We start from the raw sequence: 23,415 nt of genomic DNA on the forward strand, positions 1-23,415 counted from the left end.
AAAATCCTCGCCAACATTCTATCCAACCATCATCACAAGGACACCATCCATACGAAAGCGAATTGACTCATAAAAATGCCTTTCATTGCGGCGGGTATGGTGAGACGATTTTTACAACATTATAAGTACTTAGAAGCATGTGGAATTCTTCCTGCCTACCAAAGGAAAACGAAACTTTTTTTTTATTTCATTCAGCGAGTGAAATTTGTTACCGTATTTTTATTGCCGTGTCTCCATCCATGTGACTTCTACCTTCTTTATGACTCTCAATTTTTACATCGACCATAAAAATGTTGTTGCAAATTGATTGACTTTGTGAATTGTTAATCTCTTAGCGGATAGAATTGTGCTCATAAAATCAACTTCAATTTAGTATGAATTCCTGGAAGGAAGTTGCAGTCTTACAAAACTTATTATTAAATTACCATAATCGAAATGGAAAATGATGTGACTATATGGCACACTCCAGCAATAAATTATTTCCCGGTTCATGGCATTTCGACAATATGCCGTCAAGTACTTACTATATAGTAAAAAAAATGTTTTTATGAACATCCGCAAATGAGGGTGACTAAAAAATATTGAAATACTTGTTATGTACATTCATATACAGCTATAGACACACCACTACTGCCACTTGATATTATTATCGATTGTCAATCTTCCCTTAACGATGGAAAGGAATTATTATTGTTGCATATTTTCTACATTTTTATTCCTTGATATATTTGAGGAGTGATTGAAGCAGCAACGGCGGTAAATATAGCGACAAGGAATTTTCTTTCAGTTTGGTAAACAAGGAAGAGATAAAATTTCTTAATGTGCTTATATCATGTATTTACTTCTATTTATCCTCGCATTATGTATACAATTTAATGCTATACTTATCGCCAAAATATAATGTTTTGATAAGAATGGAAATGATGCGACGGAGAAGGGAGGATCTTAAATGATGTCATAATCATTGGATTGGATGTGACATGAGCTTGTCAAGGTTCAGGAGCTTGACCAGGGAAAGATGCTTGTCTAGGGATAGAAACTTGTCCTGGGACAAGGCTTATCCAGAGACAAGTGCTTGTTTAGGGACAGGGACTGGTCCATAGAAAAGGGTTTATCCATAGACAGGGAGTTATCCATATACAGAGGCTTATCCATAGACAGGGGCTTGTTTAGGGTCAGGGCTTGTTCGGATATAGTGGCTTGTCCGGAGATAGTGGCTTGCTCATAGAAAGGAGCTTATCCATAGACAGGGACTTATCCAAAGACAGCGGCTTATCCATAGACAGGGAATTAGCCAAGAATAGGGGCATACTTAGGTGAGGGGCATATTCAGGTAAGAGAGTTAATGGTCAACCCCCTCTTACCCTTTTTGAAAAATATTCTTCAATTTCTAGAGTTTTTTGTACCAAAAATCCTCAATTACCTAAATTTCTTGAATATATCTCTGTAATCTGGAACGTATACTTGAAAGACGTCACTTTTTAACAAACCCCAGATATATTTTTGACTTCTTATTGTGTATGAATGCCTCCAAAATACTCGCAACACCAGGATTTTTATCAAGAATTCTAAAAATGACGTTCCCTACATTGCAAGCAATGCTCGGCATATTGCTAAAAATGTTTGCCTTCTTGTTATTTTGTCGCATTGAATATTTAATCTCAGGTCTTGTTATCTTATCCGTCGTTGTTGTTTTTTTGGTGCGCTAAATTTGAATAATTTTGCAATGTTTTTCGATTCAACCTTAATAGGATTGTATCAGAATTTTTGGCATTGTATCAGTTCTCCATAATAAATTTTGGATATGTAGACTAAATGGAAATGAATTTCGACATAATGCTGCAATTATTTCAAAGGCTTAATTGTGTCAAATCTGTTCTTATTTACTTATATACTTCGTTGGACGTACATATCAATTAAAATCCATGACCTCTATCAGATGGCGCTTGAAACTGGCTCAATCGCTGGTTTTCGCTTGCCATCTTTGTTCATAATTGTTTTTAAATCAAAAAATGATAAAGTATTTAACATTAGAGTCCATTTGGCATGAACAAAAGTTCATAAAACTCATTTAAAAATAAAGGAAAACTCCAACAAGCTCAATAACCTAATTTCATAACAATACCAAATTGCATAACAATCTAATAAAATGTTATTTATCCTTTCCATTCACGCAAAATACCTAAAAATAAATTCATATGATTATTGGACAGAAAATATTCTGAGTCACAGTCATTTGCGAAATCTTTATTTGTGAAGCATTTGCGCCAAGCCCACAAGCTGGAAAAAACCAAAAAAATAAGAAGCGAAAGCATGAATGATTCACAGGTTTATGTCCTTTTGACATTTAGCGTACGATACTCTAAAAATAGAATTTTCCACATGGCTTTACGTTCAATGTTATTGAAATACCGAACCACGTGTAGGGATATTTTCTCTTTCCATCCTCACCCCACCCGACTGTCTTGTAACATTTGTAGACTTTCTCTTTCCACACTTTCTATGTTGAGGATCGTTCTGCGCAAAGGGAAATTTTTTTCTCTGTCTTCCTTCTTCTTCCCTATTGTAGAGAATATTTTCTTCAGTATTCGTCGGTCGCTCACTCGTTGAGGTTTGATTTTCAACATAACTCTATATATCGCTTTAATTTTTTTTTGTTTTGGTCTTCATTCACAAAAGGAAGCAGAACAGAACAAAAATTTTCTCCTCATTGCAAAAAAGCTCATTTTTTCTCGTTTCCAGACAGTAGTTTTGTGTAGTGCTATAGATACATATACAAGGGACTATATTCATGTCATAAAAAGTTATTGTTATTGTATTCACGAGGAATTGGATGAGGCAGAAAAATTTATATTTATTTCGGTTGTCGTTGCCGCACACATTCGAGTCGTGTGTGGATTTTTCTGTTTCCTTTTTAAACCAAAATATTTTGTGAAAAAAAAAATGATGAAAAATAATTTTTGTGTGCATAAAAAATGACTCAGGAGTTTATCAGTGACACGTGAGATGATGATCTGATGTGAGTGAATAAAGTGGAAAGTCCTGATTTTTAAATGTGAGAATTGAAGAAGAAAAAGTTGAAAAATTTTGAGAAAAATACAAGAAAATTCCAAAAAGTGTCAAAAAGTTCATACAAAATTTTAAAGTTTAAATTGAATTTTAATTTTGAAATTTAAACTTTCAAAAATATAAAATTAAATTTAAAAAAATATTCAAAATTTTGACTAAAATTTGAAAAGTAATTCAAAATTTTGAAAAAAAATTTAAAAATTAAAAATTTACCCAAAAAAGTGCAATAAAAAATCCTCAAAAAGTGCTGAAAAAGTGAAAATTAAATTAAAAAACTCGATGATTCATTCTTAAAGCTTAAACTAGCCTCAGCTTGGAATAGCAAAAATATAAAACCATTGTGGATTACTCTGTGCAAATAAATAACTTAAAAAGGACATCAAGCTATCTACAAAAGTCTTCTAAATCTTTTGGAATAATTCATTTTTATGTGAATTTAGAGCAAAAAATAAAATAAAAGTAAAAAAACCTCTTTGTTGTGTATAAATATTTACAATTACATAAATTTTACTTCCTCTCACTACTCAGTCAGCTCTCGGTTGGCGGGAATGGTTTCCTTTTTGTTATGCTTACTGTTGTTATTTTTGTTGTGTATTAAATGTAATGTTGTTGGATGAGATTTGAAGAAGGAAATATCATAAAAGATTAGAGGATGTGGTGTGGCAGGCATGGCGGGAAGTTTGAGAAAGAAATTGTAAAAATTGTGAAAAACTTAAAAAGTTTTGAAAAATTTTAAAAATGTTGAAAAATGTTAAATTTTTACAAAACTTGAAATCTGCTAAATTTAAATTTTTTTGAAAATTAATTTTTTTTCCTAAATTCTAAATCGAAATTTGTTTGAAATTTGGAATCTAAATTAAAATTTAAAATTTACAAAAATTAATTTTCATTTTGAATTGAAATGAATTGAATTGAAATTACAATTTTCAATATTCTTTACAAAATTCTAAAATCTCAAAGTTAAACTTAATTTATGGTCAGTCTTAAGATTTCGAAACATTAAAAAATTTCAAAAAATTTAGTAAATTCAAAAAAAAAATTAAAAATCCCAAAGAATCAAAGAGTTCCAAAAATCTGAAAAATTTTAAAAATCTAAAAAATTCCAAAAATTTTAAAATGTCAAAAAAATTTTAAAAATTCAAAAAATTTTAAAAATTTAAAATTTACCAAAGATTTAAAATTTAAAAAATTCAGAAACAATTCAGAACAAATTTTGCAAAATTCCAACAAAAAATCAAATTTCCTTCAAATTTCTAGTACAAATATTGAAAATTATACAACACAAACTCCCTCATCATCCAAGATATAAAAAACAATACAAATATACCTTTTAGCCCTAAAAAAGGATCAAACCTAAATATGTGTCTATATATCCATATCCAATGTTTGTCGCATGCTGATATAAAATTCAGTAAAGGTATCCATTTATTCGCTGCCTTGTAAACCACCACTTCCACTACACAAAATTTAATGTATATAGTACGGAAGAAGAGCAACAACATTATTTTATATGCCCGGAGGTCATAGATTGCATGCTCATCTAATTAATAGCAAATTTCCTCCGAGTACATCCCCAAAAATAAAATTACAAATTTTCATCTCATCGAATGTGATAATTTTGTGCGTATATGAACAATGCTCTGTTGTGGCTTTTTTTTAAATATTTATTCTCGACATATAGTCAGCATAGAAAACTAATGTGCATCCATTATTCATCTCAATGGCTTCATAATAAACAATAAACGGACCGAAGGCTCATACATATATAGTCATTTATCACAATTTATGGAAAAAAGCTGTTAAATGATTTTACACTCGATAACATGCTGAATAAGTCGTCGAGGATAGGAAAATAATAAAAAAAATTATGTTTGTGAGTCGAGAAAATGTGTTGGATAATAAAGCATGGAAAAAGTTTTTCGATGCTATAGCTGAAAAGCTGTTTCAATTTTGTGTATCATATTGTTTTTTGGGGGGTACATTAAGCAGTGATGTTTACTATAATGCCTGAAAATGACGCCTGGAAAGCAAAATAGCAAAAATCGACATTATGGCGTCGTCAGGTTAGTTTAGGGCTGCATTTGACATGAACCTGGGACCAACTTAGCACGAAGCTCTTATTTGGCGTCATGTGCTTTCCAGGTGACTCCAAAAAATGTTCATGAATTGGCAAGAAACCCTCGAAGCAATTTGAACGAATTTTGAGGGAACTAGCAAGAAATAGAAGCCAGAAGTTGACCTTAAATGCTCAAAATTGGCGAAGTTCCTAAAGACTATCCTTGCCAATTTCAATCAATTCAGACATAACTCATAAACAATCCCATCAAAACTTTAAATTCCACCCAAAAAGGCAAACTTCATAAATTTCGGTTGGATAGTTTTTTGATTCTATCCAATAGATTTCTGAAAATTCATTCGTAATTTTCTAATTAGGATGAAAGCATTTTGTAGGAATCTCGTAAAATTTTCTCTCGTTTTATTATTTTCGAGCTGTTTCATTCATGATGGGATTTAGCAGATAGGCTTAAATTTTCATTTTAGATAACGAAGCCTTTTTTAAGGATGTTAGATGGGAAAATGATGAAGCCTGAATATGGTGGATGGATGGAAGAATTTTGAGCTTTAATGGATGTGTATGAGATGATTTTGGGGGGTTTTAGAGGATTTATGTGATGAAATTTTGCATTATATTGAGTTAATTAATGTTGGAATTTGTGATTATGAAGGGATTTGAGTTATGGTAGCAGATAAGCTTGGGTTCCAAGGCTATTGGACTCATATGGCTTATATAAATTAGATCCTACCTTTAAATAACCAAAAATTGAAACCATTTGCTTAAAAAATTCACAAAACTCTAAAAACGACATCCATAAAGTGTCAAAACCTTAAAAACCGCCCTCATTCCACAAACCCCAACCAAAAAGCAATCACCTCTACCCAAAAAAATTATCACAGAACAATTAAAACTCATTAATAACAAGCAATAGACAAAATTTTACAATAAAACAAGCCAACCAAAAGTTCTCCACATTCAAGCATCACAAAACATCCAATTTTAAATTCCACTTCTACACTAAAAGTGCTTCATTTTACAACTCTACATAACTATCCACAGCCAGACACATAAAGCCATTTTGGTATTCAACTGATAACAAAAATGAAAATATTTCTAGAATAAATACAAAATGCAACAGTGGATGTGGATGCAAAAATAATTACGAAAAAATCACAAAATTTCACTTTCAAATGAACTGTTATCTCAGCACTAGCTCCGCATGCTGTTGCTATTCACTAATTTAACAATGCAAATTGCTTTTGATAATAGAGCTTTTTTTGAGGGAGGTTTGTTGAAATGTTGAGTGTTGAGTTAGGTGCATTTTGGGTTGATTGTTGGGCTTAATGAAGAGTAGTTTGAATTTTATATATTATTTGGGAATTGATAATTGTGCTGCATTTTTGGAGATGAGAGTTGATTTTTTGGACTCTAATCTACAGTTTTTGATGGAAATTTGATAGTAATCTGGTGATTATTAGCTACATATGTCAATTAGGAGGGGGAACATGTAGGATTTAGGATTATTTAGTTACTTCCAGGGCTGTTTAGTGTTTAGTGAATGTCTGTAGACAGCTCTATCATTCAATAAATTCTTCCAGTTCGAGATATTGAGAACTCTAGCGGCCAGGAACTTTTCGGTCTTCCTCTCAATCTGAAAACAGGACTAAACCTTGTTTATTCTAACTGATGCATGAAGCTGGCTCGAATTTTTCAAGAAAAAACAGCCTCAAGTCGATTTTAAGCTCAAATTCCAACCTTAAATCACTCCAACATCCAAACTAAGGATGAAACACCTTGCAATCCTCAAAAAAGCGCATCAACACCCCAGCACAATCTCAAAAATTTCTTACAACTTTATTTTAATTTTAACGAGGAATTAAGAGAGCTTTTCCTCTTCTTCCTCTCCTAGCCAGCAATAATCTACACATAAGTTTTAAGATTTATATTCGATTTGGGAGGCAAACACTGATGAAATTTGTGGTGTAAAATAAAATTTTGCGAGTAGTTAAACATTAGCATTAAAGAAGTTAAAGTTTATTTACCATTTACGTCTGTACAGTTTGTTTAATTTATGTGCTTGTTTTTCTTCCTTTTTTTTGGACTATATCGTTTAATTTTCTGTACATGCACGTAATTTATGTGTTCATTTATGCACATTAACAACATTTACAACGGAATATATTCATAGAATCTCGTCTCATACAAGAAAAACTTTGTTTTTTATATGCTGTTATGAGAATTTCATTAAATTAATCATGTTACACCTTTTGAGCCTTTGAGAGTCATCTTTATTAATTAAAAATGGAGAACTTTTTCATCATCAAATGCAAGGAAAAAAAGAGTCGTGTTTTTGGCATGCTGGGATTTTTTTTCTCATTTTGATATTCATTGGAGATGAAATAAAGTTTTTTTTTGATGGTGTTAACACTTGTGTGCAGTTGGTATTATGTATTTTGGATTGCAAGAAGGGGAGATGTAGGGTATTTTTGTCTCAGGTTGAAATCAGTCTTAAGTCGAGTAAATCTCATGTCGGTCGATCGTTTTAACTCAATTGAGTCTCTCTTAAGCCAGTCGAGTCAGTCGAGTCAATTTTGAGCCAGTTGAGTCAATCTTAAGTCAATCTTAAGCCAGTTGAGTCAATTTTGAGTCTGTCAAGTCAATTTCAAGTCAGTCAAGTCAATCCGAAACTAGTTTTCAAGTAAGCCGATCGATTGGACCGGTCGTGTCGATCTAAAGTCAGTAATGTAACCTCAATTCATTTATTTCATCTTTTATTGCCAAAATTTTCAAAAAATCAGGACACACTCCAACCCCAATTAATCTTCAAAGCCCATCATCAAAAACCCACCCTCCGGCAAATCTGTCAATCCAATTTCACAAAAGTTCTACTCATCTACGCAGTCATCTCTTACCAATTATAATGAGCTTCCGAAAAAAAAGATAGAAAGCAAGCACATTTGTTCAAATGAAATTCATTTTCACGCGTAGAATATTAATTCAATGTGTCTCTGTATAGCTGTAACCAAAGCATCTGATAGATGAAATGCCTGTTTTTTCGAAATGGGACTTGATGTAAGGTATTTATTATAGCTTTATGTTTTTCCTCCATCCTCCTTTATGATGATGCTACAGAGAACAAGGAAATGACTAAAATGAGGAGGAATCGCAATGCGGTTGTTTTTCCATATTATACAATCCTCGCTGTGGTATGGATTAAGATAGCAAATAGAACTTTTTTTTGGACATTTTGTTGTTATCCTTTCCACTCCACTGACGTGTGCTTGTTTCTTTGTGAAGAAACTTTTTCCACTTTTATGTGCTGCGTTTTGCGGTTAAAATTTGTTTTGATGCTGCTACATAATCTCTGATAAAGGCAAATATAACTAGTGAATCTGTAGTTGGAATCTGACATTTGAAACAGCGATATGCTTTCCGGGCAATTGGTTTACACCTCAAATTTATTGTGTAGAGGTAATGAAAAACTAACAAATATTGACGGGGGAAGTGTTTAAATTATGGTTGAATTTAATTTTTAGGTGGGATATTGGAATGTGTTGAGTATTACAATGTATATGGAAAGTTTAGACATGTTTATGGTGTTTTGGCAAATTCCAAAAGTGTTCATATAGACACGGATTGTCGAATTATTGGTAGATTGTTGAGTTGCAACTCGGTTGAGTTTTGTAACTTGTCATTCGAAATATTGACAGATCGACACTACAAAACTGATTTAAGGATGCAGCAGTCATTAACTTTTTAAATTTGGTACAATATTTGCTCCATATTTAATTCTCAAGCTCAGAAATGCTTAAATTGGCTTAACTTTCAAGAATTTGGACTTCAATATCTCACAACTAAAGCATCTTGTCCTTCATTTCCTTAAAAATGCTCCAAAAAGTCACCCAAACATTCCCCAAAAATTACTCATCCACACCATATTGCAAAAACGTAATTTCCATCGCGAATTTCTCACAAAATTTCCATCAATTCCTCATTAAAAACTTCAAATTCCCCAAAAACATCGCAAAAAACAAATTTTTCCATCCCATTCCACGTTCTTACTAATAACCTTAACACATCGTACGTGTATATTGCCAATTTATTTCCTTTTACCATTCACATCCTCAAACTTTGAATAACAAATACGGCCTTTAAATTGCATAAGCAGCAGCTGAGTGAAAGCATGAAAGTTGTAATTTTATCATCAACAATGGCACAACAGTGCCAATATAATGGAAACAACACAATCATAAGACAGACACAGGATGGAAGAAAAATACAAATATATTGAACAATATGACTCAAATGTGTTTGTTTTTTATTCGATTCTCCTTTGTTTCGATTGTCTTGAAGAGATGGGTTGTGGATAGGACGCATGGAATTGAAGCTGTTGTACCAAGAAACACATGTTTTCTAGTTTTTGATCAATTAATGTTGCCAAAATTATGCATATTGGTCTCAATTTACAATTTTTGGATATAATGCACACATGAGCTGGGTTTTCGACCTTATTCTAGGTGTGACCATATTTTTTGCGGGATTCTTAGACAGCACAGCTTAGGACATTGTCCAAATCTTATAAGACACTGCATAATACCTCCTAGGATGCGTTTCTAGAATCTAAATTGCACAAAACAGTCAAAAACCTGCTATAGTTCACCATATCCTCTAATTCCCAACCCAAATCAGCCACACATCCTATCCAAATCATTCAAATAACTCCCAAAACTAAATCTGCTAAAGAAAAAAAGTATTCACATGCTGAATAAAGAAACAGACAAGCAAACAGCACATAAAATTATTTCCGAAACAATGGCATAAAAGTAAAATGAAGAAGGAAGCTAGTAAGGAAGCAAGGAACAAACTAAAAATAAGAAAACAAGAAAAAAATTCAAACCACGTATTTCGTTAAACGTGAAATGAGAATAAGAAGAAAAGAATCAGCGGTAGATAGGAGGGAAGGGCAAGGAAAAAAGTAGAAAGTTCATGCACTATGTCGAGGGATGAATGATGTAGGATGAGGGAAAATTGGATGAATAAAATGTGGATGTGTATAAGAGGGTGGAAGGATAAGGAACGTACACAAAAAGGATACGAAAAAAATGTTGTGAATCATGCCTTAGAATGTGTATTTTGTGCCAAAAAATTGACAGAATTATCATCTCAATGTGGTACCATCTTTATACTTATTATTATTGTCTTGCCGTACTCAAGCTTTATCCTGTGTATCATAGATCGATGTCTTTTGCCGTAAGAATAATAGATGTACATCCTCAAAAACCTATTTTCCAATTACGTGATATTATTATATCGGTTGGCAAAGTACTTCCTTCTTTTACAAGAACTTTCTAGCCTTCTTAGTGAAATCACTTGAATAATTTTATTCCATCACAAGGTGCTGAAAAGTGAATTTCACTTCTGTTTAATTATGCGGTGACATTTCAATTTACTAGCATCAAAACTTTATTTAAGAGGGGTTGAAGACATTTCGCGCGACATAAAATCCTTTAAGCGATAACACAAAATTAATTATTTTTCAATTCTTAAGCTCCAATGAAGTCATTAAAATTTTAATTTTCCTTGCTTCTTTTTTCTGTTTTTGTTGCCGACGACATAATCCGATTATTATTGCATTTGACAGTAATTCTTGTGTCTTTAGTGAACGACTTCATTTTGTACTTTTTCTTTTGAATTCAATTGTCAAGGCATATCATTTTTCATGTAAGATATGAATGGAATTGATCCCTCATATGAGGCATGAGGGTGATGAGTTGGATCATTATTTTTTAGGGAATTGTCGATGATGTATGGTTTTTGTGTTAAAAGGAATTGCTTTAGAGCAAAATGGATCTTAGAGCCGACCAAGAAAATTATGATGATTTTAAAAATCTAGACTTGTTCATCTTGTCCAAAAAGTCTTGAATAGGCCATTCATTACTATAATCCCACTTTAAACTAACTTTTTAACAGTATGGCTATTGAAGAAGGCTCCATTCAGGAATCATTTAGCAGCTAAATGGTTGAATTTCATTGGATTCCATCGTTAACATTTCCCTACTTCATGTGTCTCAATGGCTAACTTTGAACATAAATTAAGTCTATCCATACAACTTTAATTGCACAATTCACTTCAAAATTAATGCAACCTCAAAGCCACACTCAATATTCCAACCAAAAACACATCTTTAATGCACCAAAACTCCTGTCAAAACTAATTACGATTATCTTCTGCTTTATTCCCAACGGATTTGTTATAAATTGACGACATTCATTCCTAGTAGTCACATAATGAATTACATAGACACAGTGATTATTGATCCTATTTGATAAATTGTACGATTTATTGATGTCTGACTCACCACTAAAAAGGGGACAGAATAACAGTTAATCGCATTTTCACTTGGTTGTATATGGGTTTTGAGGGGGGGTTATTTGGATGTGATGGACAGTATTTTTGAGGTTATGGACAAGTGTTGCTTGAGTTTTGGTTAAGGACCTTTTTCTGTGTCGCGACACTTTTGTGCACATCCGTGCATTCAAAATTCATGCAAAAGTAGTGCGTTCAGTTGATGGACCTTAGTATAGGACCTCATCATAGACTCTTGAGATCGAAATAAGCCTCGATTGCCTTGAATTCGATCCCGAATTTGCTAAGTCAAGACTCTTAGAATCCAGAATTCTTCATTGCAGAACAAGGATCAATTAGCCCAAAAAGTATTAAATTTCAAAAGCAGTCAATTATGAACAATCCCATTTAAAGCCCTGACCAAAAATGTATTCAAACAATATCACTAATGCAATTCGATTGAATGGAAATAATTTTATTTTTATACCTTAAAAAAATATCACATTCCATAAAATATTTTAATGCTCATTGCATTTAATGATAGCAATTAATTTAATATTTGTAAATGTAAAATTTATGGCATGGGGTTTATGTGTACAGAAAAACAACAGTAGCAATAATTATTGAGGTTTAACCACCTGCTTTACATTGCATTTAAAAATATTTTGTGTGTATTAAGTTGAGAGGAAAGGAAATTTATGAGTTGTAGTAATAATTAAACTCTATTTTCGTATAGGATAAGTTAATTCCTGTAATATTTTGTAATAGAGAGGATAATAAAGTATAAAAGTGTAATTTTTGTGGAATTTTTACGATAATAAGCAGCAGTGTTAAAGGTTGTGTGGATAAAATGTTGAAAATGTTGTCATTTTGGTGAATATTTTGTCATCTTGGTGAATATTTCGTCATCTTGGATATAAAAAGTGAAAAATTTGGTAATCTAAGAAGCAAAAGTGAAGAAAATTGATCAATTTGGATAAAATTTTGTCATCTAAGTAAGCAAAAATTGGTCATCTCAGAAAAAATGTTCTAAAATCCCCAAAGTTAACAGTGAAATTCAAAAAATTGTCACAAAAAGTGAAATTTCTGAAATTGTGTCTAAAAATATGACAAAATCTAGTGACTAACGTGCAATTTACAAGATCAAATAATAAATTTTGCAATTTTTTACATAACTTTCTAAAAATTTACAACAATTCAAAACTAAAATTCGAACAAAACAAGAACAAATCATCATAAAATAAGAACCACATACCCAAAAAATCCAGACATCAAACATAAAAACAGACCAAAAATCATCTTCAATCCAATTTATTCCTTCAAGAAGGATGAACAAATAATAAAATTTAATCAGATGATTGCCGCGAGTGGAAAAAATTTAAAAAAATCAGTAGCACAAAAAATAACTCAAACCGATTGGGATTTAAGCAGTTCCATTACCGGTACAGTAAAAAGACGTCCATCATCACTCGAATCATGTAAATCAAATTCCCCCAACGACATCAAAGACAATATTGATTTCCCATCAGAACACAAGAAAAATGAAAATGCAAAAGACATTGTTGGCAGTTCATGTAATATTGATAAGCTAGATGATGAATCATATGAGAATAATGATTTGTCTCAGGAAATTGAGAGAGGAAATAAAAAGAAACGAAAAGAGGAAAAAATCGATAGTCCATCAATAAAAAGGAGGATCTTAAAATTACCGGAATCAGCAAGAAAATCATTCACATCGAAACTAAAACTGCCCCATTCATTAACTCTCTCGTCTCGTAATAAATTATCGCTATCGCAATTAGAACAGAAAAACAATTTATTCATTCGTGATGGGCAGCAACAGCAACAAAAACAAGAGAAAGGTTCTGAAAATGGAAAGATAAACAAAGCAGTTGAGGGTGAAATGGCAAAAAATACAAATTTAATCTCGTCGGTAAGAAGCAACAACAAAAACAATTCAATCGCTGTTGTCATGGATCATCAGAATGCCGAAGGAAATAATTCATCAAAAATGAGCAAAAAATCCTTAATTCCATCATTCTTAAGTACAAAAACAAACAGCAATACAAATCACATAAAAATTCCATCAACGTCAAAAGCTCATTCGAATATCATAGCTGAAAAGTTGACAAAAACAGGCAATAAATTTAAGGAATTGTGTGCACAGAAGGATAATCAAAATCATACAAAAAAACCGCCTCCATATCGTCCACCGCCTCCCATACCCACAACTAATCAAAATAAACATGGAAGTAATAGTAAAAAAATTCGATTATCGGAAAATGTTGATAGAAATTACGAGGAAATTGATGAAAATTGTGGCAATAATGATAACATATCAACAACAATCAATACCCAAGCGATTATTCATGCTGAATGTGGGGAGCAATCAAATGATACGGAAATCAATAGTATGCTCGCTAAAGCAGAATATCCATCGAATATGTTTAAGAACATTCCCGTCCGTCCAAGAAAAGGCCAAATATCACATATGGAGAATTATTGCCTATTTGATCCATCTGTCGATTTTTGTAATGAAAAGGATTTAATGAAAATGACAAAAATTCCAATTGAGATAAAACCGAAGACAGAATCACCTAGACATAAGCCTACACTTAATATTGATGTGAATGAGGAGAAAATTGAAGATGTAATATTTGAGGATCAGACATTATATGACATAACGGAGCATGATGAAAGAAAGTCTGATGAGAATTCTCTAGCACATCACAATTATTATGAAATCGATCCAGAATTGCTCGAAAAGGAAGAAGAAATTAATGTAAAAAGTTTAGCCGAGGAACTCGAAGAATCACGACGACTCGAACAAAATAGAAAATCGAAAATTTATAGCAATTCTTTATCAACATCGTCCGAGTCGACGACATCAACAAGCAATTCAGCTGGTAATTCAAGTTCAACACATACAAGTAGTTCCGACTATCCATCATTGTTCAATTCAGTCATTGAAACGACACATTCATCAACCGTTGAGTCGACAGACGAAAATGATTCAAATGGTTATGGAAAAGTAAAATGTACAGCAACAGCAGACTCTAATGAAAGCATAATTACTGTTCAAAATGCTGTTGTCACATGTGGTGATTCTAATGGTACATTGCAGGGTAGTACGGGTGCTACAAAGAAAAAATCTCCACAACTCAATCGAATTATTCGTCCAACATCTCGAAATTCATCAAATAATAATAATAACATTAGTGCCAAACAGCAGCTAACAAGCACAAAAACAACAAAATCAATATCAACAAAAAAATCACATTTTGATCCATTAAAGCAGAGCCACTCATTGCCACATTTGCAAAATGTTAGTGTACAAAATAAAGGTCGACAGCCGGGCAATAATGGTAACAAAAATGAATTAAATTTCGTAATTGACAATACAACATCGACGACTATACAAATGCGACGCTCACATAATTCACGACAAGTTCGACCTTTATCGACGCATAGCGATGATAGGGACAGTGGATTTTTAAGTCCCGCCACACCTCCCGATTGTCAAAATATACATAATAATGTTATTGTTAGACATACGGGACAAATTGAGGATGGTAGAACAAAAACCGAATCAACACTACTAAATCAATGTGATAATATTCAACAAATGATTGAGGTGAGTGGATTTTAAATTGTACATGATGAAGATGTTGAAGGTTAATTGGGATTATTTATGGAGATTTTAAGGGAGGTAATTGGGGGAATACATGGGATTGGATGAACTTTGATTATTTGCTGATTGTGCATGTTCTAAAATCTAAATTTGAATGCTTTTAGGGATTTTTGGATTTTTGAGTAGAAAAATTCAAATTTCGACAAAATCTGATTTGATTAGTTATGAGATTTAATGGAATGGGCAAGATATTGTTTAAATAATGCTGAAAGTCTAGCTCTAAGGATGATGAAGGTCATTGTTCGGTCATTTGTTCTCTTTAGAGCTTGTTCGCTTGTCCAGTTCTGTTTGTATTCTGTTACTTACTTACTTACTGGAACCATGTTCCGATCTGGAGCCTAGGTTGCTACAAAATGCCTTCCATCAGACTCTGTTGCTGGCTGTATCACAAAGCATTCACAGTTTTGACATCTAACTGGTATTCCTTCATATTTGTATTCTGTTACTTTCTGTGTACATGTTGGATTTGGAGATATTGAGTTGTAAACCTTATCATTCCTATCCTGATTGTAGATCTGCTACCTTTCAGACAATATTGTTTGAATAAGCTTGTAATTTATCTGTTCAGATTCATTTCTTGGCACAGATCTTAGTCACTAGCGGCACATTTAGCGGTAGTAGAGAATACCAGATCCCGAAGTCGATTCTTCCCGCTAATTCCTGCATCCCATCAGCTAACATCTTCCAAACTTTATGAACAAAAATTGCTTTATTGACTCGAAAATAATCATTCCATCAATTATTGACCCTTTACTTCCATTTCTCAATAACACTTTATTGATTCCTCCTTATAATCCTTGACAATATTTCAATTTTATTCATTCTTATTCATTTCATTCCTTCAACTACAAAACATCTACATCCTAAAGTCTCTATTTACAAGAGATTCCAGAAATATTTCTAAGGACACACTTCAACCCCTATCCAAAAATTAATTCACATTCAGTCAAATAACTTTCACATTTATAATGCTAAATGATTCATCATATCATCAACAACACTTTCTAGGAGATATAGGAACGTATGACACATACCCATAAATTGAATATGTTGAGCACTACCAAAATATGTTCTTTGTTGTGTCCATCCACGCCTTTTCTTGTTGTACAATTTTGACTCCCTACTCTTATTTTTTTGTATTAAAAAATTATTATGGAATCGCCTGCTATGCTGATATAAATAAGCATGAAACAGTAGCAGGCGAAAATAATATAAAATAAAATTAAATCCATAAATCATGTCATTAATAACCTCAAAAATATGAAATGCAATTGTAGTTTTTATTCAGAGAAAGATTACATTTTATGTCGCATATGGAACATATATACAGCCAAATCCCGTACATCCATCTTTTATAACTCCCACATCAAATTCGTGCATTCATAAAAATTTCATCCAGGGGATTTTTGATGAATTTTTAGTAGGGAGAATAAAAATGTGTTTTTATTTGTTTACTTTTGATTTTGGATGGCTGAGTGTGAAAATTGCTTTAAAATTGAGAATTTTGAGGTTATTTTAAGCGCGGACTTTGTCAATGGATTAATGCCAATTTATTGTATCAATATTTGATTGAAATTTATTTAAATTTGCTTTAGAATTTTAGTGGAGTTGAAATAACTTCTCGAAGTGAGAAAAAATTGTTCATAAAAAATTTGAATTTTAGAAAACCGTTATTCAAGATATTTGAAATCTCAAAAACTGCTAGTCAAAAATTTGAATTTTTAAAAGCCGTTTAATTATTAAAACGAAACAAATCTAGTATTTTTCAATATCAAAGGCTTTTTATGCCAAAAACAACCATTAATTCCATTCCTTACCACCATTTCCACTAACCATAGCCTCAACTGCAGTAACGAGAAATTTTTCCTTGAGTTAGGGAAGTGTTTCGATTAAAATTCTTCTTATTTTTTCCCTATTCAAAAAAATTATTTTAACACTTCTTCCCCCTTTTGTAGACTTTTTCATCCATTCCATAAAGACCCATCAATTTTCCAAAGTGAGAAAATTTTTCATCACCGCTAGGCTGAATTCAAAAGAATTAAATATGTGATAAAAATGGGAAAATAGCAATACATTGCATTACAAAAATATATAAATTACATTACAGTTTTAAAGCATGCACCATAAAAACGAGTCTCTAAGCATAGGGGTTGGGATTAAACGATTGTAAGAGAGCAGCCAGTGAGGTGATGAGGAAAATTGCATCATCATCATCCCCTTTCTATGTTTAGTTTATTCACCCTCATGCAATTTTGATCTTGAAACCCTTCTCGATACTGAAACAAAAAATCGTTTTGTCTTTAAACATTTTTATGAGCTTCATTTTTTTTTGCTGTTGTTTGCTACACTTTACAATATGTTGAGTCAGGTAGTGCATGAATGATGGATGTCGGTGCACTGGCAAAGGAGGAATGAATATGATGAGGAAATTTTATGACTTTAACACGTGTTTAAATAATGAGTGAACGTTGATGGTAATTTTAATTTGGTAATTGAAGTTTTTGATGGGATTTTTGAGGATGGTTCCTAGTTATTGGTGATGTTCCTTTGTTTTAACTTGTTATCTTGCTTATTAAAGTATTTTGGAACCTTCGGGGTTCTCTAGAAGATGGGAAATTGCGACTTTACTCTTCAATTATTTTTTGAAGTCAATATCGTTACCAGAGTCTGCTTCGCCTTTGAATTAAGAATTATTTTGCAGAATTGCAGCTGATAAATCTCAAATATTGCTTTAATCATGATATCTCTGACAAATCTCTGATTAGTGTACACTCATGTCTAAACTTGCTTTCTTAATGCAACCATGTTCCATTTTGGACTTTAGGTTACAACAGTAGGCCTTCAATCTGACTCTGTTGTTGACTCTATCACCTAGTTTGTACAAATACTCAGTCCTAACGTCGAGCTGACATTCTCATACCTAATGATACTACTAAATCCCTGGTCCTGCCCAAAATATTCCAGAACTCCATTTATTCCATAAAATTTCACATTATTCAATCCAAAAACCCATCGTCACTCCATCCCCCGAATCCAACAATTTTTAAAATTATTTCAGAAGTGATATCCTGAGGCAATCATGCAGAATGAGCATTTAAATTATTTTTCTGCTCTAAAATTTCACTCAAAAAATACAAAAAATGAAAATTCCCCTGCGACATTTCCCTTTCATTTATTCATTCCGATATTGAAATGAGGAATCATCGGTAGCACAAAAGGAATACAAAAGAAGGAACAATTCGTTAAGGGAGGATATTAATTGTCTTTAAAAATCACCCTTAAACAAACAAACTTTCACTTTGGGTAATTGAAAATATTGCCGAAACACAGTAATAAAAACGTTAAAATTGTCAGGGTTGTGGATGTATATTCATTTCAAACCCTAATGACAAATGTAAAACTATGCAAATAAATTAGTGAAGGGGGAACAAAAGACACCCTCAATAAAAATATTTTTCAATTCCTTTTTCACGTATCGAAATTTTTAATATTTTTCATTTAAATTTATTCCCTTCAAAAAAAATATTTTTTTATTGTCGGAATCTCATTACAATAAATTACACAAGATTTCAATGCATTGATGCGTTAAGAGGACAAGTGCTGCATTATAACAGATTGCTTTTTTGTTTCATTTAAGATTAGCTCGGTATTTGCGGAATGAAATGGGAAGGATTAATGTTATTTCAACATTTTTGAGGAATGAAAATGTTTTGAGCATGTGATGAAATGAGAGACTTTGTTGTTGGATTTTGGATACGTCTGAATTGTTCCCTTAAGAATTATTGTAGTTTGATGGATTTATGGATGGTTTGGAGAGATGTGGAAAGGATGTTGATTGAGCAAATGTTGGAGATTTTGAGAGGATGCTTGGATGTCTGATAATTGAATCTGTGTCTTTAGGAAATTTAATGAATAATATTGGATTGTCTGCAAAAATTAGTCTGAATTGGTTTTTTGAAGTCCTGCTAATCCATCGTTGTCAAACTGCAAATTGAACCAAAAGGAGCCACCATGGTGCTGCTTTTGTGTCATTTTAACTATTTACCGTCAAAACGACAGCTTATCAGTATTCTAGAAATTGATTACGCCGCTCCAGGCTGTTACAAATTTATTCCTGTGAATTTAAAGGAAGAATGGAACTCTCCGACTTAACCCATGACTGAATTCTTGCACATTTGAATAAATACTAGACAAAAAACATAATTTTTTACTAGATAATCTTCAAATCTTCATTAAATTCATCCATTTATCCAAATTTGAAACTAACCCAATTATAAATCATGTCTTAAACAACCAAAACTACAAATTCCATTCACAATAATCCATTAAATCCAAAATAAATACCAAAAACACTTCAAAGCATAATCTACTTGCAATTACGAATCAATAAAATTTATGCCTATAAAAGTACCATCAATGCTCCACATTAAGCACTACCCATAAAAAAGTTTCTTTATTGAGCACAAAGTATGCATAAACTTACATTATAAAGATAAATGTTTGATTAAAATTTTATAGAACCGGAAAAGAAAAAAAAAAAAGTTTTTTTATTTCTTGATTATGTTGGGGAATGAAGAGATTTTTGTGGATGGATATGGAATTTTTGTGGAGAGAATTGGGAGATTTTGGAGATTTTTTGGACATTGTCATTAAGATTTTACGAAAACTGATAAGAGGCTGTTCATTTGGTATGGAATAGCAATCATCTAATAATTGAACGACTACTTAGCTGTCGCTCCTCAAATTTCTCCAAAACTACCCCCAATACCCTCCCCAAAACCCCCAATTCCCACCTCACAACACACCCAGCTCATTTATCAATACCCAAACACGTCTACCATTCAAGTGCGCCAGGAGCATATTTTTCAATCAATCCCTCATAGTATGGCCACAGAGCATCGACGTCTGGTATGACTGTTGATTTTGTGTACAAATCATAACGACTAAAAATAAATGAGAAAATTGTCATTAAGCACAGCAATTAATTGAATTTGAAATTAATGAAATGAGTTGGACATTAAGTTAATTAATTTGTAACAAATTGCTGAATTAATTACTTAATATAAAAAAGAATCATCAATTTAATGACAAATCGATACGAAAAAAAAGGAAGTAGCCACTCACTTAAATATCAGAACCCATTTTTTCGTTTCTTCATCCTCCGGTTTCATTAAATGTTCATAGTCACCAAATGTATGCCATGGATAGAACGAATGGAAGCGAATTATGTTCAATGCTTGTTTAGGAAGTTTACTTTTGTTATGCTTAAGGACATTAAACAAGTACTCGTCATGTCCCCAGCTTAATAGAAGATTATCCAAGCCTGTATTTGGTTCATACATTCCATATTTTGTATTATACTTTGGATTACTTCCGTCGGGATTTCCCTCAAAGCTTTCATTCCGATAGACGATATTTTCGGTCCATTCACATCCAACGACAAATGTATCTCCGACAACAGCCCATTGGGGCACATCTAGATAAATAAAGCGAACAATCAGTAAATCCTACACGAAAAAAAATTCTCATATTACTTACCATAAAAAGCCATAATCTTTCCCATGTCATGAATCAATGCGGTCAAATGAAGCCAATCGTGTTCAGGATATTCCTTACGGGCTCGTTCGGCTGTCTGAAAGGCATGTATCATATTGGGAAAGTTAGCATCCGGATCACTTTCGTCTATCAAGTCATTGAGCTTCTCTAAAGCCTCACGGACAGTCATTTTTGCATGATTGAATTTAAGCCATGTGTCTCGGCATTCTAGAGGGTTAAAGGTAAGAGAATGTTAAGGAATATTGAACTTGAAATTAGAATTGATGACATCAATTATTGATAATTTCAAGGTTAGAACCGACTCACTTTTAACATAATCAACAGTTTGATTCTGATGCATCAATCTATAAGTTCGCCTAACTCTTTCTTTGACTGGATCCGTATCATCAATTGTATAATCTCGAAACTCGGAAACATCTTTCTGTACAAAGTCAAGTTGACCTCTAAAAAATGAAAAAATATTTTTTATCAAAAATTCTTTTCCTTTTTTTGTATATACAAAATTGTTGCGCGTCTGGGTCAAGATTGTTGACTTCTTCTTCTTTTTCATGCTGTCATGTTCATTATCTTGACAGTTTTAGAACAAATTTCTTTGATGATTTGATATGGAATTATTAAGCGACATTTTTATTTTGTCTAATGTGCCAAAATACTAATTATGTCGCACGCAGTTGATGGATTTGAAATTTGTAATCTTGTGTAGACATGACTTGTTGATTTGGGGATTGTGAGAAGTTTTTTGGAAATTTGAACAATTTAGGGACATTAAGGACATCTTTCAAAGGGACATTCTTAATCCGAGTGGAAAAATTGGCATAATGCTCTGTTAAAAGCTAGACCTAAGGTCGACCAATGACAAATTACGCTGGACGTTCCGAAGAACATGTCATTAGTCGACCTTAGGATTAGTTATTAACTAGACATTAATTCAAGTTGTTCATTCGGGTAATTTACGCCATAATATTCAAAAGGATCAATGGATGTGAATGTGGATCAATAGGAACTAATCATCAATCGAACTCACGTCCATATTAAAGAAATTAATGAAATGATTACAGATTTCCGGTCTAAAGCTTAACCACTCGAGCACAGAGACCTTACACCCCGCTGACACGGCATGTGCATATTTCTATATGACTCAACATTCCAGACTGCACTTCAATTCAACACCACACTTATTTCCTAATTTTAAGCTCTTCTTTTAGGATCACCGACTTACTTGACTTCAAAATCTGATAAATCCATTCTCAACACGTGTTTCACAATTTCCTGTAATATTTCACTTCAAATTTAATTTATTTCCTTTCCACGATCACTTCACTTTAACTTCAACAGAGAGACTGAACAAATTTCTCGTCCGCAGCATGCTCCTTTAATGATTAATATTCTTTTTTATATGAAAAAAAAAAGTTCCTATGTGATTTTTTACACATAAGCACTTAAAGTACTTAGGATGATTGTAGCAACAAAATAATATGAGCTTTTTGAGAACATTATAAAAATAGACAGTAAATAAGATTAAAGCTGTCAGTCAATTCACGCTTTTAAATAAATGACAGATAATAAATAAAGGATGAGTTGGAAGAAATTTGTCATGATAAGTGATTTAAATTGTATTTATGTACAAGAAGGTCAAGTGATAGTGATTAAACTGTAATTAGTTTATTAATTTGTTAGTCTCGTGATTAAGTTATGCCGCTTTGTTATTTTCTTATCTGTGGAATTTTTTGAAGGTTGTTTATGATGAAGGTTTGACAAGTTTCTACAGAAATTTTAATTTTTGAAGTTACTGAACAACATGGAGGGGTTGTAGATAAATAGATTTATTACAGATGTTGAGGACGGGAACTTGATCAAAATTTTGTGAAAATTACTCGAAATTGAGACATTACGAGTGCATATACAGTTGTCAGAGCAGAGTTAACGCTGGTTTGTGTCACGTATAACGTAAGTCGGCGACATTTCCGCATTTCGGAGCTGTTTGCCATCTGGTCAAGGACATGTCTGGTATAACCTAGTTAAACAAACTTTTTAACCGAAAGGAATTGACTCCAATGACCCTATACATCCGGGCTTGTTACAATTTTAATTCTTTTTCATAAATTCTCATCAAAAATCAATAGTTTGTGAGCATCAATGTCCAATAATTAGAAATTTCTTCCAAAAAAGTCAAATTTTCTAATCATTTTAAACTACAACATCCCTTTTATCCCACAAAAACCCCATTAAGAATCCACAAAACTTCCAAAACTTTAACACATCCTAAAATAAACTAAAAACAAATATCAAGAAAAATTCATTCAAATCTCTTACCATCTCAAAGCATCATAACAATAAACATAAACTTTAACATATAATATGAAAAAACTATCTCTCATATATTGAATTTAACAGACGTCTATCCATTGTTCCCCATGGCATTCATCCTCATTTTCATAGACATTTTTTTGTGTGTTGTTATTTTTGAATGAAAAATTTATATTTTTGGGGATATGAAAAAAGTGATAAAGTATCATCATTATGAGAATGAAATTTAATGAAAATGACAGTTTTTTATTGGGCAACAGGGGAGTGCTAAGGGGCGGGAGGGGGTTAAGGAATCAAAAACCTTATTTATTGGACAAAATTGAGGAGCTTCAATTTTTTAGAAAAAAAACTCAAAAACCTTCAAAATTTTAAAAAAAATCAAAAGATCCA

At 32.4% G+C, this 23,415-nt stretch overlaps 2 protein-coding genes across 8 annotated transcripts in view; one reads left to right on the plus strand and one right to left on the minus strand.

Annotated features, from left to right (window-relative positions):
• LOC139098383 (protein sickie-like) overlaps positions 1-23,415 on the plus strand; it is a 215,028-nt gene that overhangs the window by 10,339 nt on the left and 181,274 nt on the right. For 4 of the 7 annotated variants that reach the window (XM_070650562.1, XM_070650565.1, XM_070650563.1 and 1 more), the window contains exon 1: positions 12,690-15,105. The exons of 1 other annotated variant lie outside the window; for it this stretch is intronic. In XM_070650562.1, the coding sequence (XP_070506663.1) occupies positions 12,826-15,105 (2,280 nt within the window). In that variant the 5' untranslated portion in view covers positions 12,690-12,825. Of the gene's footprint in view, positions 1-12,689; positions 15,106-23,415 lie in introns of those variants that run through there. 2 more of the 7 variants (XM_070650566.1, XM_070650568.1) reach the window with 1 other exon arrangement.
• On the minus strand, positions 19,565-22,092 carry LOC139098197 (inositol oxygenase-like). The gene is made up of 5 exons (XM_070650323.1): positions 21,938-22,092; positions 21,025-21,161; positions 20,701-20,925; positions 20,287-20,638; positions 19,565-20,105 (listed from the first exon to the last, which is right to left on the minus strand). The coding sequence occupies exons 1-5, from the start codon at positions 21,961-21,963 to the stop codon at positions 19,997-19,999; spliced, it is 849 nt and encodes a 282-aa protein (XP_070506424.1). The 5' UTR covers positions 21,964-22,092; the 3' UTR covers positions 19,565-19,996.

This window comes from Chironomus tepperi, unplaced genomic scaffold, assembly GCF_022539635.2.
Source record: "Chironomus tepperi strain 1889 unplaced genomic scaffold, CSIRO-AGI_Ctep_v1 contig_445, whole genome shotgun sequence".
Taxonomy (NCBI): Eukaryota; Metazoa; Arthropoda; class Insecta; order Diptera; family Chironomidae; genus Chironomus; species Chironomus tepperi.